Consider the following 18,348-nt stretch of genomic DNA (forward strand, 5'->3'; position numbering starts at 1 on the left):
ACACACACTCTGACGCACGTACACACAGACACATGCATGTGCACACACACACTCCCATGGCTCTGTCTGTCACACGGCCTTGACGGAGTGTCCCCAGGTAATGACCTCCTTTTCTCCCCAATGTCACCTCACCTCTCCCAGCTGAGATGAGGAAGGACAGCCTGGGAGGCACCGGGAGCGTGACAGAACGAGATGGAGGTGGGCAGAGGAGGGAGGAGAGAGAGAGAGAGAGAGAGAGAGAGAGAGAGAGAGAGAGAGAGAGAGAGAGAGAGAAGGGGGTGATTGTGTGACAAGAACGTGTGAGAAAAAAATGAGATGAGAGGAAAATAGAAGGAAAGGGAGAAGGAAGAGATAGAGAGAGAAAGAAAGAGAAAGAGAGAATGAAAGAGAGAAAGAAAAGATATCAGAGAAAAAGAGAGAGAGGGGGTTTAGGAAGGAGGGAAATGAAAATGAATGAGAGTCTAATTTGCAGAGGTGCCTAACATTTCATTTCTTCCTCTCATATCTCACTGTGGAGTGACAGCTTTGGGCTTTTATGTTCTCCTGGGTGCGTTCTTCATTAATCTCCTTTGGCAGGAGAAGAGGACCCAGTGTGTGTGTGTGTGTGTGTGTGTGTATGTATGTATATGAATACTGTGCATGTGTGTGCACATATAAGAATGGATGACATTGACTATGTGCCCATATTGGTGTGTATTGGAGTATGTGAGACAGGCTGTTTCTTTTATGTCTGTGTGTGCATGTGTGTATGTGTGTGTGTATGTGTATGTGTGCACGTGTGCTGTGTTGTGTTGTGTATGTGAGTGTATTTATGGAGTAGGCAGAGAAAATGAGGCAACAGTAAATCTGCCTGAACCATTTATGAGACAAACAGAGGAGCTGCGCTCATCATACACTTGGAGAGAGAGAGAGAGAGAGAGAGAGAGAGAGAGAGAGAGAGAAAATGGAGGGGCGAGCTCCATCTTTCTGTTTCTACAATGCTGACACAAAACACCAGAACTAACCATCTGCCCACAACCAGCAACCCCAAAGTCCAGAAACTGTAGCTGCACATCAGATGGTGGACAGGGGTTACTGACTCTGACTGCAGGTTTCTCTACATATGACCAGCTCTGGACAGCCAGGACTGACAACATGAACCACAGCACTAGGAGGTTTACAGCAGCAATACAACATTTGCTGTAAAAGGAAAAAAAAAAATCAAATGAACTAAGTAAACAGTATCAATGACTGCCAAAACTCTAGCCTGTAAAAGGGCACTCAAACACACACACACCCCAAAACACACATTGTTTGTCCACAGAAACCCATACACACACGCACACACACAATGGCTCTAAGATCTTATCAACTTGACCTGCTCTACTTTCCAACTGCGATGATTGATCCACTGACAATAAGCACCATTAGCAGCAGCCCGTGGAGAACATAATCCCATCGCCTGATCTCAGCACGCCGCTTGGGCTGAAAGAAGCAAATTCTGGAGAAAGAGTGGTGTGTGTGTGTGTGGTGTGTGTGTGTGTGTGTGTGTGTGTGTGTGTGTGTGTGTGTGTGTGTGTGAGTGAGAGAGAAAAACAAAGCGAAAACTCTAAAGGGATTGACAGTAAGCCTTCTGTCCAGCTGGTTTGTGGGAAAGGCCATTCGGGGCTTTGGTGTGTTTACTAGCTGGAGAGTTACAAATGAAAGAAAGAAAACAGCTCAACATATAGGGGAAAGAAGAAGTTGTAGAATTAACATCCCAAACATGGACTTTGGCTGCAGACTTAAATAGGATGGGCTGTCACCTGGGCTCATCTCACTCCAGACAACTTCACACACTTGCATTGTGGGGGATTTAAAGGGTTTCAATGCACGGATGGATCATTAAAACTCTTCTGAGATGATCTATTCTTGCCACAGTTAATACGACTCTTTCCCTGAATTACATTTCAGAGCACATACAGAGACGCTTCATCAAAGACACTACACTGCACAAATACACACTCTCTAAGTGGAAGAGATAGAATAGAGAGATTGGCAGTGACACACACACACACACACACCAGTGTTTCCCATACATTGACTAATCTGTGGCGGGCCAAAAAAAAAAAAAAAATCGGCCGGCACACATAAATATTCTATGTTTAATTTAATTTAAATTAAATTAAATATAAGGTCAAATCCTTGCATTGCCATTGAGCTGCGCTTTTACGGATGCAGCCTTTCCTTGCCCCCGCCCTCTCTCAGATCCCGCCGCCCCTCCCTCTTCATGTGCATTTAACAAAATATTCACGCATTGTTGAAGGATTGTTGTTGCCACATAGAAGCATTGCATAGAAGACGCCTGGCTAAATTGTTATTAAATCTGCTTAGCATCGCGGACCATGCTGCGCAAATTTGTTCAAAACTGCTGCATTGAAGTTAACTCTGCTAAGATCTTATCACAACATAGTAGGCTACATTGAAGAGACTAAACTAAGTAAAGTTATGCAATCAAGCAGTCTCTCAAAGCTAACGTTAAAATACAGTTTGGATGTCGAATTTAGCATGCTTAGCCTACTTACATCTGCTTGTCAATTTCGTTGAAGGGCTCATTTTATTGACTCTGACACTGAATGTTTGCAAAATCTCGATGTAAATGGAAAAGTGTTTTCCAAAATTCAAAAGTGCTTGTCCCAAGGAGAAGTACGAACCTTTATTTTAACTATGTAGAAAACGTTATGAATTGCATCCACACATCAGCAGTGACAGGCACTCAATTAGACCGATACACCCCCCCCCTTGTCCAAGTCAGCTACCGCCACAAATCGAATCCAATTCTGTGGGAAACACTGCACACACACACCAAAGGTGTTGACCACTAACGGCATGGCAAGCCTGCTTAAACAAAGTCCTTCTGTAATTACCCATTATCTCTTCTCAACACAGTCACTGAGATGAGTGCTGATTCATTGCCCTTGACAACATTACCATTGACCATTACACACAAAACAACACAGAAGAGGGGGAGAGAGAGGGGGAGACGGAAGGAAAATAGAAAATGAAGGGAACAAAAGAGAGACAGAAAGAAGAGAGAGCGAAAGGAAGAGAGAGAGAGAGATTGCGCCTGGGAGAGGTTAGCCGTCTGTGATTCGAGAGCTCTGGGGAAATCACTTTAATGCACTTTGACTAATGTTGCCAATTTTGTAGCTTGGCACCCTCGGGTTGGCCGAGGAGCAAGAGGCGCCAGCGGGGCCTGGTACAGACGCCGCGTCAGAACGGTGGGCAGGCATTTACGCCAAGGACACCAACGTGGCACCAGGGAAAGGGGAAAACAAAAGGTGGGCATTTGCTCAAGGGTCTGAACAACTGCTTCTGAGAGTGAACGGGAACATCAGACGGAATGTTGCCATTTGGCTTCTGCTGCCGCTGCTGCCGTTTTTTTTATCTGCACTGTTCTGAGGTCAAGCCAGCGCCCAACAGCCCACTGCAGTCAGAAGCTGCAACTAAACCTCAACTACACAAAGCTGAGGAGGCCTGTTATGTTTCTTAAATCGTACACTTCTATCTGCAACTGGGATAACGTACTAGGGAACATATACTCCAATACACTATAATAAATTAACATTTAACATTAACTTAACAATAGCAGCCACATAGCTATATGTGTTTTTCAATATAGTCTCAGAAATATTTGACTTTTAAAACTTATCCCATATCTGACCACTGAAATTATTATGCAAGTCTTGTGGTCCTTGTGCACCACAGGTCTTTAGGACACGCCTGTTTCTGTGCAGGGGTCTGCTAGAGGGCCTAGGCACAGGCTGTGCTCCACTTCAGCCCTGTGAGACAAGGGACAGGACAGGACAGGACAGGACACACACACACACACACACACACACACACACACACACAGACACACACACAGGTCCGTCTGTCCGAAGTAAGACAAGCTGTTTGGTATGTCCGTCAGTGAATGAGAACTAGAATTGTGACCGAGTGAAGGTTACAATGGGAGAGAAAGCAGGAGAGAGTGAGAGAGAAAGAGGAAGAGAGAGTGAGTGAGAGAGAAAGAGCGAGAGAAAGAGAGAAAGGCAGCGTGAAAGAGAAAGAGAGAGAGAAAGAATAAAGAGAAAGACAGCACGGGAGAGAGAAAGAGAGTGTGAGAGAGAAAACACATTAAAAACTGGCAGAGGGGATAGAAAGAGCACACAAGTGGAAGATGGACGATGAGATTGAGACTGCGGGAGACAATGAGAAAAACAGCACTGAGGGCCATGTTGCAGTGAGCGTAATGGAATCAGAGTCTTCACCTCAATCATGCTCCTGTTGATGAGAAGGTTAAAGTACCACTGCACTGCTCACACAACACACACACACACACACTAGTGTTGCATCGATACTAAAAAGGTATCACGATGCCTTCACGCAAAAAACGATAATAAAGTTCTGTGTCCGTGTTTACTGCTGCTTTCACTGCTCCTTGCACGCATCTATGCAAGTGGGCGTGTCAAGCAGGCAGCTCTGAATGAGTGAGTGCGCAGCCAACGTCAACATAGTTCTTTGCCGACAGTTCTAGGCCTTGTGGATAAAACAAAAGGTAATTCTATTATAATCTAGATCGCGAATAGTGAAGGCAAGCCATCAGGTACACAGAGGCCCGTTTGTAAAATATTTTTCAAAGTCATTTAAAAGCAGTAGGCTACGCATGGAACTTGGCTAAACACCTAGCAGACATCCCAACATTTTTAAAGAGTTCAAAGAACGACAGGTTAACGAATATGCTATAGAAAACACAACTACATGGTTAGTGCCAAGTTCTTCTCTTATGTTTTAGTCTAGCCTAAGTGAAACGAGTATGGTTCTCTGGGATAAAGCGAACCTTCCTTCATCAATGAATTTTGACGAGCTGTAATCATTTTGACGAGACATAGCGAGCTGTAATCATAGGGTGCTAACGTGATGAAAGCGCAATGTTCACGCCAGAATAACATTACCATAACGTGTAAACGATTTATTTCATGTTCGGTCAGTACTACTGGTAATATTTGTCATGGCATGTAGACCGCTAATTAAAGCCCACAGCATACCACCAAAGCGTGTTGAGTCCTAATAATAATAGCGCTTATTGTTACAGTAATGGGTAGCAAATCATGTTATCAAAGAAATAGACGTAATGTAGGAATGCACACAGATATATTGCAACAGGTAATGGTGTAGGCCTTTCTGACGAAGACCTGAGTGGTTGGAACGTCGTACTTGTACACTGGGCGCAAAGAAGACTATCCTCACACTTTCCCCTTTGCAACTGTCAAAGAAATCCCATGAACACGGGAAGGCCTAGGGTAGCCTATACTGTACATCAGATGGCCTAAAGATTAGGCCTCTCTGCATAGCATTCAGTGATTTGCATGCAGTAATTTTAACACTGACCTTGATCTAGCCTAGTTTGGCTATTTGAAGCTTTATTGCCAAAACACAACACAATGTAAATGAACTATATCAGACAATAAAGGACTTAATCACACAAAGTAGGCCTACTATTTTACTGACTATAAAAAGATAATAATTATGTAGGAAGTTTAGAAGTTTAGAACCCAGAATTGACCTGCACACTACAAAAGTGCACCGAATTCAACACAAATGACTCCATACACTTAGAGGAGGTATGAGTCCTTTCTTCTCCATATAATTTAGGATTTCGCCGTAGTATCGTTTTAATATCGAGCATCGTGATATTTATGGCAGGTATCGTATCGAAGTCATAATTTTGGTATCGTGACGACACTAACACACACACTGACAGCACTGGCCCTGCTGACTTTCATCACAGGCAAAATTCATTATAAAAGTTGCCTTTCATGTCATCTACAGACTGCTAACCTTTTCAAAGCCCGCACACAAAATTAACGGTCTTCCACACACACACCATTCCTCAGTCTTCACATCTTTCCTGTGCGAGAGCAAAGGAAGCGCAAAGCTTTGACCATAGTGGTTCCTATTTCACTGGCCAGGCACGTTTCAGTGGGGTCTGCCATGATGTCTTTTGATGTGCAGTTCATCCTAGCGCTAGAACTAGCGGCTTGTTTGATTAAGATCCAAGACATTCCGCGGCCAATCACAACCTACAGTAAGCTGGCATGTGGCTGCAACTTCCTGTAACCTCAGGCTTCAGGGAAATGTTGCCACTTTGTCTTAAACAATAAAGTAAAACAAAAGATTGCGTTTTGCCATTTTCCTACTGGCAATTTATGAGGGCATTTTAATCAGTATTAAAATAGGCAAGCACAAATCTCAGACGTGAGCTGCAGTTGCAGTGGCATGATTAAATGTTTAATATATGCAGTGATCACCAACATATCTGTGAAAGTTGAACTTATTTTGCCTGGTCTCCGTCAGTACATGGAGAATAGAGGTTAGAGTATTAGAGGACTGTCCAAATGTTTAGCTGGCACGGATGGTCCAGGCTGACCTCGAAGAAGCAGTACCTCGATCCCATGCCCCCCACACCCTACCACCTCCCCTCCTCCCTGAAGTGATCCTTCACTCTCCCCCTGTACTGTCAATGTGAATGCATCTCATTTCATTTAACAAGGCTTCAGCCCACCAATAAGGACAACAACAGTGCAATCACTGTTATCATTGATCAGAACCTGAGGGTGTGTGTGTGTGGCAGCGGGACAAAGCCGTTTAATTAAAGATTTCAGATCAAAGGCCACAAATAATCACCCCAAGCACAATAGACCTCCCGCAGCTAGAAGACGACTGTGATCATTCCGGCAGGGTCAGGTTCCCCGAGACTGCCCCTAACAGATGATGACCATCTTCTCTTTTTCAACCCCACCGTCTCCATCTCTCCTCCACCCTCATCCCCACTACCACCACCGTCTCCATCTCTCCTCCACCCTCATCCCCACTACCACCACCGTCTCCATCTCTCCTCCACCCTCATCCCCACTAACACCACCGTCTCCATCTCTCCTCCACCCTCATCCCCACTAACACCACCGTCTCCATATTGAGTGCTGTAGACGGAGACGGTGAATGAGTAGGTGACGTCAGTGGCCTCCATCCGAGCAGCAGCTGGATGCAGAAGGCCACTCGTGTCAGAGAAGCTTTGAAGGAGCCCTTTTAGATTCTTAATTTGCCATCACTCTCTTCTGCACGGCTCTGACCCCAGAGCTCAATTAGTATAGAGGAAGGAAATGGATGGGAGAGGTGAGGATGGAATGGTGCCCAGCGATGACAAATACACACACACACACACATATTCAATCATAACACACACATAAACGCACACACACTACTGATTGCAGTGCAGAATTGGCAAGACTGCCTTGAAGATGAAGAAATGGTAGGGATTAAGTGTGACACACAAATACACTCACATGCACACAAACACACACACACACACACACACACAGATGCACACAAACACACCCAAGTGCGTGCATACACTCCCAAGCAGGCACACACACACACACACTCATAAACTCAGATGCACCCGAACAACCAAGCACACACACACACACATTAATGCAAGCACACACACACACACACAGACGCACGCATGGTGGTCTGCACTGCTGAGGTTGTAATGAGCCTGCTGTGGGTGGGGTGGGGTGGGGTTGGGTTGGGGGGTGAAATGTAAGACCTGCTGGTGGGGGAGAACCCAGAGCCAAAGTCATTCAGCAGCCTCATTGCTCATCTCCGACTGGCAAATACTTCTCTAATTAACTGGAAGACTAAATAATCCCCCCAACTAATGAGGACCAGAGACAGACCACCGCAAGGTGCACACATACACACACACACAAACACAAAACACACACACACACACACAGACACACACACAGACACACACACAGACACACAATCATAAACACAGGATAAACCAAGGAAGTTACAGATTGCCTTACCTAAGCCAGTCAGGATATGCACTGTTGTATGACAGACATATTGAAACACCTGGCTTGGCGCTCGCTACAGAAAGGATCACCCACAGCACGTTCATCACACACAGACACACACACACTTCCTCACCATCGCCACCTGCACCACAAAACCCCACATCAAACAAAATGACCTACTGGGAGCAGAGACTCAGAGACATGCAAATAAGGACGAGGGATCTGGGCACGGGCAGGCGCGGTTTAAAAATGCATAACTCTGAGCATGCCCCGTGCTCCATGCAGCAAGCGCTATCAGGGATGTGTTAGACGACGTGCCTGAATTCTGATGAGTGGGGAGGGGGGACTTCACACACAAACATGGAACGTTGTGCATGCTGTCAGAGGCACTGGGGCAGATTAAGTGTTTACAAAGGGAGCTGTGGAAATGAAGCGTCTTTTGTTCACACCGCCACCTGGATTAGAGCTATCTGAAGACACTGGGGTGGGGTGAGCCGTGAGAGGAGAAATGTCTCTGGGGTAGAGGAAGTCTCAGAAAGGGAAAAAAGGGAAAAAAAGAAGATAGGAGAGAGAGGGAGAGTGAGAATGAGAGAGAGGGAGAGAGATAGAAAGAGAGAGGGAGAGAGAGAGAAAGAGAGAGAGAGTGCAGTGGGGAAGAGGTATGTTAGAGGCTGACGTCACAGTGTCCAAGGAGGAGCAGGTAAAAGAATTGTGAGAGTGTGTGTGTGTGTGCGTGCGTGCGTGTAAATGTGTGAGACAGTGATTGAGAGAAAGAGGGCGATAACTCTCCTAAGAGTCCCCTCCGATGGGCAGGATTATCTGCAGGTCCAGGTGACTGTCATTTCCATAATCGTCATGCCCACAGATACGGCTGAGCAGGATCACCGCAACCTGAAGAGTTTACCTTATCACACACACAGTGGTGTGTGTGTGTGTGAGTAGTGTAACACAAGCAAATTAATTCACACGACACACGGCTCTGACACACTTGCCTCTGATCTCAGTGTGCTGCATCTCATTAACGCTTATTGTGCCATGTTAATCACGCCCCGCACACGCGCACACGCACGCGCGCACACACACAGCACCCTCCCGTTTGACATGCTTCCATTGAGAAGTTCCAACTATCTATCTTTAGTATGCCCAAAAGGCTGCGCTGACTGGCAGAGTCTAAAGGAGTCAGCTGGGGAGACTGCATTAAAAATGAACTACTTCTCCAACTTTAACATTCATGCGTCCATACGTTAGTGAGATGAGCAAGTATAAGTGTGTGTGTGTGTGTGTGTGTGTGTATGAATAAGCATAATGTGTGTGTGTGTCAGTGCACTTTCATCCTTAAGCTGCTGAAGGGGTGTACTGCTCTTGAGGTTGTGAAAGGGCTGTGAATCGCGTTAGCCGAGTCGAACAGCATAATGAGGAGGTAGGAAATGCTATAAGGAACAAGTATTCTTCTGGTGCCCCATGTAATATTTAAGAAATATCACAAAAGAGGGAGTAACATAAAGGGGCATGATTTGGACACTGGCACCATGATATTGTCAAGGCCACACACACACACACACACACACGCACTTACTCCCCTGTGCTCTATGTCTGAATACAAGGGCCAGATAGAAACATCAAAGTGAATAAAATACAAATGTGAATGACTGATCTTAACAAATGCGGTATTGTAATGATGTGTGTGTGTGTGTGTGTGTGCCAGGATTCTGTTGCTTCTCTGACTGATAGTTCAGATTTATGACTCCTAACCACCGAGCAAGCCATGAAAAGCCCAGAAAGCCACTCAGCCGAAGCAGTTGAGCTCGCCCTGCCTCAGCTCGGGCGGCAGCGACGACCTTCACGTGTCAGTGAAACCGAGAGAAGACAGAGAAGCAACTGAGCTGTGACTGGTGTCTCAGATCAAACAGAGAGAACCCAAGCAGGCAACACAACATCGCTTCTCTCTCTCTCACCCAGATGCTACCACATTGTTAACCCTTAAAGGTGTCGTTTTTCGAACATTCTAACATAAGATTCCATTCTGCAACAATTCAAGGTTCTCAAATTCTATGTTGAATTCAATGAACCCAGATATCCTTTACAACGTTCATTTCCCAACATTTCCATCACACCGGTGTGACGGTACACATTTAAGGGCTAAAACCCTCTCTCACCATCTCTGGCCAATCCCGACACAGTTAGCACACCGCTTCAGCCTTAAGGGCCCACTCCGACAGAGCTGGTAATGCGGTCGATAAGCGCAGGTACGATTAGAGTGAATGTTCTAACTGCTCCAATGTTTGGTTGCACCGATGGTCTCAAATTAGAGAAAATCAGATGGGCAAGTAGAACTGCACTGCCACAACACACGCTCCAATTATGAGTGCAATCACAAAAATACAGGGGAGAGATGTATGTGAGTGTGTACAATTTAGTAAGTGTGTGGTGTATATATTAGATTGTGTGTGTGTGTGTGTGTGTGTGTGTGTGTGTGTCTGTGTCTGTGACTGAGAGCGGCTAAAGGGATTCGTCCTCGTCCAGGCTCACGGGCGTCTCTGATTTATCACGCTCTTCTCCAGGTCTGACCAGCTGGGGCCCGAGGCTCCGCAATCATCCATCCTCATTACACACCGCCATAAAAACAACACCGGCGCGACACCAACGTACGGGGGAAATAAAAACATAAAAATAACAAGGATACGAAACAACAAATGCACTACACGCCACACGCACACTTCAGGGGCTCGTTGGCCTGGCAACCGCATCAACACACTCACACAAAGCGCTTTCAGATATAACCTCCGGAGTATATGAGGAGGTTTGTCAAACGGAGTTCCTACCCCTCGGATGATTCAGATATGATGCTAACCTGCGGACCTTATACGGACCTATGTGTGAACGACATACACGCACAGAATATCCATGTGGTTGTCGAGTGAGGGGTGGGGGCTTGTAGAGTTCACAAGAGGCAAGATATGACGCAGAATATATGCAGCCGCTGTCACAGCTGCTGTTTGTTTACAAAGTGTATGCATTATGTAGGCTAAAGAAGAAAAATCTATTGTGCGTAGGCTAATACTTGAAGTAGTCACGTAAGTGCGCACTTGAAATTGACCTACATGTGTGCTTCGAATAAACACATTTATCTGTTTTCAACGCTATGTAGCAGAATTACTTGGCTATGGAACCCCAAATCTGGTTTGCGTTGGAGAGAGCGAGCATGCACGAACTTTATGGTACCAGCCAATTCAGTAGGCTAACTCAAGACTTCAAGGCCATCATATACAACGTTTTTAAGCAAACAAAATACTAACATAACAGTGAAGTGGTTCGTTTTTTCATGGTTTCTTTTTCCAAAAGCATCCTCTCCCCATGTGTCTACTGCATTTACGCAAGGAGCTTGGAACAAAGTTGGGTTTTCTTCGTTTTCATTTTCTCTAGGCATATTTATGCTCAACAAATATCAGCTCAGCAGTGAGGTCGTGAGAAGGTTATCAATGAACAGAAAACCGACCGTGTTGGCAAACAATTTATTAAATACTCCTGTTATTGTCGTCAACGACGTCGCTGTAGGCTACTGCCTTTTCAGCGCCTTCTGTTTATGATGATTCGGTCTTTTAAATTAGTTTGGCCTTGCGATGCAGTTGTAGGCTACATCAACGTGTCTCTAACGTTCCCTTCATGTGTTCCATCACAATGCTGTCTGCCCTCATGGGTAGCTCCGTGATGTCTGCATCTTTCCAGGTCGGAGATTTTCTGGACAGCACTATGCCACTCCATCATAACACTGGCATTTAAGTCAGATTTTAACCACATGGACGCACGAAAGAAACGTCACCAACACGCCCTTTCACTAGGTGTGAATTTTAACCGCATGTTCTACGCTTCGTTCAGACACAGCACATTTACATAATGTCCGGAGGAAATACTAGGGGGGGGGGGGAGTAGTAGAACAACCGGCTAAATTCGGACTTCCATATGACCGGTTATGTCAGATATATGTTCAGATAAACGGCTCCACCGTTTAACATCAGCAGAACCTCCGGTCTTACACGTATGTCTGAAAGCGCTTACACACACGCACACACTCACACGTTGTGTCCGCTAAAAATACAACACTCTGATTACCACCTGGGCAGCTGGAGCAATTGGGCCAACAATCATCCACTGGGGACACTAGAGAACAAGCTCCCCGCAATCAGGCAGCTTCAGCAGGGAGCCTCAGAGCAGCACCACCACCACCTCCCCCGCAGCGGAGGAGCCGGAGGGGCATTTGTGGTATCAAAGCTGGAACAAAGTCCTGCGGAGTAGCATGCTGATCCACTGTGTTCAGGACACTGAACAGGTGGCTGCATATTGAGACTCAGGGCCTGGCTGAGTTGGGTTGGGTTAGGGAGCCGCAGTGGCACGCGGTGTTCTGTTACTCTGGTGCTAAGTCGCCTGATTAAAAGAATCGATTGGGTTTTCGGGAGAGCTGCCAAATTGCTTGGGCCTTAGTATAAGGTAGATAAGAGTGTCCACAAGAACACAAAAAACAACACAAGCAAACAAACAAATAAACCTGCTCACACACTGCAGCTGCCCTGGGGGTGGAGTGTGTGGCCATTTCTGGGATGAGTGTATGTATGTGTGTATGTGTGTGTGTGTGTACGGTATGTGTTGATCTTGTTTGAAGGTTGCTCTATGGAGCAGTAAGGGTTGTTCTCACAGCAGGGCAGAAAAATGCCTGGTCATCTCTCTCTCTCTCTCTTTGTTTCAGCTGCCTGTCCTGCTTGTCCCCTTTACTCTCTCTCCACTCTCTTTGTTTCAGCTGCCTGACCTGCTTGTGGCCTTTACCGCTTGTCCACTGCTTTGTTGTGGCAGCGGAACATTTTCTTGGCAGCGGTTCCTTTGCGACAGCAGCATCCTTGTATCCTCACTTAAACATAACGTAAGCCCTGCTTACATTCCTCACACTCACACACTGTGGAAAACCGAGCGCCTCCTGGCTCCAGTATGAGGTGCGTATAGTAGTTCATTGGAAGGCATACAGATTGCAATCTGTAGATGCCTCCTAATTGGTAAATATATCTGGATGGTGTTAAAGTTTTAATCCATCCAAAGTAGTATCACTTAGATAGATTTAGATTTAACAGAAATGCACTTGTTTAAGAGTGAAGGATATAGATAGCGATAGAGAGAGATAGGTGTATTAGTGTTTGTGGGGGTATGCAGATTTTGGTGCCAAGGGACACACTGTTGCTTTTAATCTTGCGAGACCTTGAGGAGGTGTTGACTTTCTTCCATTTAACTTTATCAACAGATATATTAAGAAATAATACTGCCTTGCTCAAGAAGGCAGAACATTATGAGATGGATACTTATACTACAATGCCAAACAATCCTCTCTGTCTCACTCTCTGCAGTTTATGTGCTTCAAAAATGTAGCTTTTCTTGTTTTTAAGGTTAAATGTGACGAAATATTATTTTATGGTAGCCATTCCTAAGCATGCCTTAAGAAAAGCAAGTATTTTAATGGTGTTTAACACAAGAACTACTTTTCAACTCTCATCATTTTACATGTGTGATTACTTGCACTGTTAAGATGACCTCTAAATTTGACTTTAACAACATCAGGCAAAGAAGCCAAATCACATTTTTCAAGTGAGCTTTCACAATTTGCAATACAGCATGAACTGCGACCAAATCCTCCTTACTGCGTAACTTTTCGCATGTATATTTTGCGGGTTAAGCCATTAGTCATGGTTAACATTGAGTTTTTTTTTTTTTTTACAATCAGCTGAAGATGCGTCCTAAAATAGAGCGCCGTTTTCATCCGTAGGCGCAGCCCGTTTAGTGCTTTCCCCTTGAGGGGCCGCACAGCTGACGAGTGGCAGAACGAACGTCCATTTGCAATCTAATTTCACAGCGCAGCGTAGGGGATGTGGATTTGGGAAGGAACGAGGACTTGGGATTGGTCTGAACCCTTAAATGGATCTCGGTGAATCTTTAAATGAATGGGAGCCCTCGAGTGGAGGCTAATAGGATGTGCTTAAATCTGAGCGGCTGACGCTTTAATACTCAGATCAGGATAGGATCACTGAAGGAGCCTGGGCTTTTGTTCCTGCAGCCCGGGAGCTGGAGGGAAAACAATAAATGGGAAAAAGATGGCTAAGATGGATCGGTCAACTAGAGTTTGGACAAGAATAGCCAGCGAGATTGAGATGGTATGATTGTGTTTGTTTGTGTGTGTGTGTGTGTGTGTGTGTGTGTGTGTGTGTGTGTGTGTGTGTGTGTGTGTGTGAGTGTGTGTTTGAGAGGGAAAGGGAGAGAAGATGTGCGATAGAGAAAAGAAAGATGGATTTGAACAGGAATTTGAAGACCAAGGGGCATGGGAAAGAGGAGTTCCTATGGCCATATAAATGGGTCAGGACAGGATGGACATGCCTTATTGATGATATGTGGGACAGAATGCAAACAGGCAAACATCACCACCAGAGATGGACCCTCAGCTAGTCAGGAGCTACAGATGGAGCTCAACTCCACTGCATGCTAGTCATTGCAATATGAATCCTTAGTGTGTCTACTTTTTGTTTTCCATCTAATGTAAAAGTTTCGATTTTTTCATATGGGGCCTCAACGGGGCCTCGAACTCATCACTGTCAAATGCAACTGTACTCTTCAACTCAACATATCCCTGACCCTTCCTCCCTCCCACCCACGCACACATACTCACAACAACAACAGCAACACTTAATATCTATATAATCTATACATAATAAATACAGACAAAAACACACAGACACAAGTCACTCACCATGTAGTGGAGGTCATCGAAGCCGTTGAGCAGCAGCTTGCTCTCGTACTGGGGTAGGCCCACATGCTCCAGCCAGTCGCCCACGGGTTGGTCCAGCAGCCGCCCGCCGGTGCCACCTGCTGACAGAGGGAAGCGCTTGAGCAGCGAGAAGCCATTGAGCCGGTAGCAGCGGCACTCCGAGGATGACACGTGGCACTGCCACATCATCCTCGGCCAGCAGTGCCGCGCGCACCAGCACCAGGAGGGCAGCGGAGACAGCGTCCCGGTCCAGTCAGGGTGTGGCGGCGGCGCCCGCGCGAACTCGGCGGAGGCTCAACCACCACGGTGGAGGAAACAAAAATCAACTCAGGCCACGACACCTGAAGTCAAAGTGTGTGTGTGTATGTGGGTGTGGGTGTGGGTGTGTGCGTGCGTGTGTGCGCTCCACAGTTGGTCACCCAGTTAGAGATAAAACTATGGGTCTGCAAGCCACATCATTTGTGGGAGTTTTTAATTTGGGCTCAGTTTAAAAGGCTACAAAGTGCGCTTCGGAAGACAATCCGCAGGTCACGAGCGCAGGAGAGATCACCACAACCCTCGAAGAGAGAGATAAAGAAGAGAGGAAACTTTTGAGGAGGACAGAGAAGTTAAAGGGGCGGCTTGTTTAGCGGATGCTTTGAATGTGGAGTGTGCGGCTGCTCCCCTTGCAATATGCAACACTTGCAGATCCACACTCCAGCCCATTGGCTTTGGTCCTTAATGAGGCAGAACACTGCAGTGCAAAGGAAACGGGGAAAGAGGGAGAGAGAGAGAGAGAGAGAGAGAGAGAGAGGAGAGAATGAGAGGGATAGAGTGAAAGAGGGGGAAAAGAGAGAGGGAGGAGAGGAAAAGATTGTCTGGCCTCTCTTGGGGAGTTGATCTGAGGCAAGAGAAACCCGGAGGAAGGAGCATAAGATGAGAGATAATTAAGATTACAAATCCTGCTCGGTTTTTCCAACGCAGCTCCGAAGAAAAAACAAACAACAAAAAAAAAAGAACATCCCACAAGACTCCAATCAGAGCAATCATCCATCCAAGTCACATGACCACGCGCCAGAGGAGAGAAGACGTGACGCTACATGTGGAATCCTGGTGGTCGTGCTAAACAAAAGACACAGAAGAAACTGATAATTACCGACCTCAATTGACTCTGGTAATTGAGCAGCACTTCAACAAGAAGCCAGTGATAACTTAGTCTCTCATTAAAGATCTGTGATGGAGTAAGTAGCAAAGTTGCCTGTGCAATCTCATTGTATCCACTGTTGCCCTATCAGAAGAGTGTCTAACAAAAGTTTTATTACAAATGCAGGATGGCACAGAGTTGGTTTAATCTTCGCAGTCTGTCAAAACGCTTACAAGACATGCCTTTGATAAATTCATTTAATCATCGCTGGGGATCAAAGCAGCCTGGCAATGATAGCAAATAGTTGAAGAGGGGGAAAAAATAATAAGTGCCTTCCGTCTCAAGGCTTTGAACTGTTGATTTAGACTCATATTAAATATTTTAGTCTAACAGAGTTGAGTAGTTCTGAGACAGAGAGCATTAAAATTTATATTAAAAAAAAAGACCCACAAACTGGAAGGCATCCAGCTGCCTTTGATTAATTAACTTCCCAAATGCCAATACGAATGTTTTTTGGTATCCTCTTAATTTGTAGTTGTATGCAGTCCTACCCCGTGGCTATATCCGGAGACAAAAATTACATCAAGAGGTTGATGCAATAGAATCAGTCTTTTTCCATCTGCACTTCATAAAAGAGGAAGGCAAAATAAAGCAGGATGCTGTTGGTAGTCAGGTTCCCGCTGAGGTATCCCAGTGCGATGCTCCCGGAAAACATTCCCAAAGCTCCTCCAGCTCCACAAGGTGATTCAGAGATGCTACCTCTCTTGCGGCTCAGCTGTTTCCCTGCATCCCTCGTGAGTGTATGTGTGTGTGTGTGTGTGTGTGTGTGTGTGTGTGTGTGTGTGTGCTGGCCGGGTAGACACTCCTGAGGATGTGTGTGTTGTTCATGAGCCCCGCGCCAAGGTTGCTGGTGGAGGAAGTGCACACATAATCCTGCAGCGGGGTGTGCAGAGAGAGCACTGGTGTCCTTTCGCCGTCCTGGGTGATTCTGCCTGCTGCTTCCCTGCAATCAGCCTCCTCTGTCTCACTCCCTCTCCCTCTACTGCCCCCCTCCCCCTCCTCCCTGCCCTCCATCTCTCTTGTTCCCTCCCCCTTGTTCATTCCCCCCACCCTTTCTCCCTCATACCCTCTCTCTGTCCCGTTTCTCTCTCTCTCTCTGAAACTGCAGGGCTGCTGCTTATTGTTTGAAGAATCAAGCTGTCGTTCTGCACTAGACCTCTCTCTCTCTCTCTTTCTCTCTCTCTCTCCACCCTTCCCCTCTCTCTTTCTCCCTGTCCCCCCTTCTCTCTCTCTCTTCTTTTCCTCTCATCTCCTTTTTTTCTCCATACATATCTCTTTCCCATCCTCCTTAGCACTCAACAGCATGTGCATACTGAGAGAGAGAGAGAGAGATAAAGAGAGAGGCAGAAGAGAGAAGGCAGGAGAGAGAGAGAGAGCTGTGTTGACCAGATGGAGCGAGCGGGCGAGGGAGATCAGAGAGCGCTAGTTATTATTGACTCTCCCTCCCCAGACCAAAGCAATCAGCGGCAACTTCAATCTATACATATCCACAACCGAGAGCTTTTAACGGGCACCAGTACTCAGCACATGGCATTCAAAAGCTCTGCAGTCAGAGAGAGCAAGCGTCTATTGAAAAAGCCCACAGGGGCCAAGCATGAGTGCCCGGGCGATTAACTGCAATTTTTGGCGACACAATGGTCAAACAAAACAACGCAATGAGTTCACTGCAGTGGACTCGCCCTCTCTGATTCCAAAGTTTTTAAACCGAATAAAATCATTTTAAAATCTTCCCCTGACACACAAGCGCGTTAATATTTAAACATCCTGTATCACACACAAACACACAGCGCTGGATGGACCTGAATCAAGCAGTGATGTGTACAGCGGAAGACGTCCAAGTTCATGAGGCAATTAAGAGCAATCACATCATGGACATAGTCTTAAGTCAGTAAACAAATATCGAGCATGGAGATGGTTCACCATAGTGCTGAGAAAGCATGGTGCTCAGCAAACCAGCAATTTTCTCTCTCACATGTTGCAACTCAAATACAAAGTTCCAAAATCCTTACTTTACTGCTGATATAGTCATAAAAGGAAGATGCGCTTTGATGCAGTTTTTTTTTTTAATCTTCCTCTATGCATCTTTTTTTTATCTTCCTCTATGCATCACCAATATAAATCAGCAATCATTCACTGTCTAGACAAAACAAATTTACTGCTTCAGACGGCGTGATGCACAAGAAAAACGACCGGTAAGGGAGGGCCTTACGTGATGTGGCACTTCAGGTTACCCTCTCAGCATTTGCAAAACTGTGATAATTTGCGGGTTCGGCCGAATTTTGTGCTCTGGGTCAGCCTGCCTTTAACGCTGTCTTCAGTGGGCCTTTAAGGCTGCTTTGAGAAACAAGCTGATTTGCAGAGGGCATGTTGCATATTACTGTAGTATTGGACCATCAACTGTCAGACAGGCATGGAAATGTCTAGACTCAATGGAGATCGGGAGCTCCGCTGCTGACTAGCACTGAGAATAGCTGGGGGAAGACCGAAAGGAGGAATTAATT

At 45.9% G+C, this 18,348-nt stretch overlaps 1 protein-coding gene across 19 annotated transcripts in view; it reads right to left on the reverse strand.

The window, feature by feature from the left end:
• Nucleotides 1-18,348, reverse strand: part of LOC125292857 (ankyrin repeat and SAM domain-containing protein 1A-like) — a 106,372-nt gene that overhangs the window by 18,042 nt on the left and 69,982 nt on the right. For 10 of the 19 annotated variants that reach the window (XM_048240352.1, XM_048240360.1, XM_048240351.1 and 7 more), the window contains one exon: nt 14,647-14,765. In XM_048240352.1, the coding sequence (XP_048096309.1) occupies nt 14,647-14,765 (119 nt within the window). Of the gene's footprint in view, nt 1-14,646; nt 16,752-18,348 lie in introns of those variants that run through there. The other 9 variants (XM_048240363.1, XM_048240348.1, XM_048240365.1 and 6 more) reach the window with 2 other exon arrangements.

The sequence above is a fragment of the Alosa alosa genome, chromosome 4 (assembly GCF_017589495.1).
Source record: "Alosa alosa isolate M-15738 ecotype Scorff River chromosome 4, AALO_Geno_1.1, whole genome shotgun sequence".
Lineage (NCBI taxonomy): Eukaryota > Metazoa > Chordata > Actinopteri > Clupeiformes > Clupeidae > Alosa > Alosa alosa.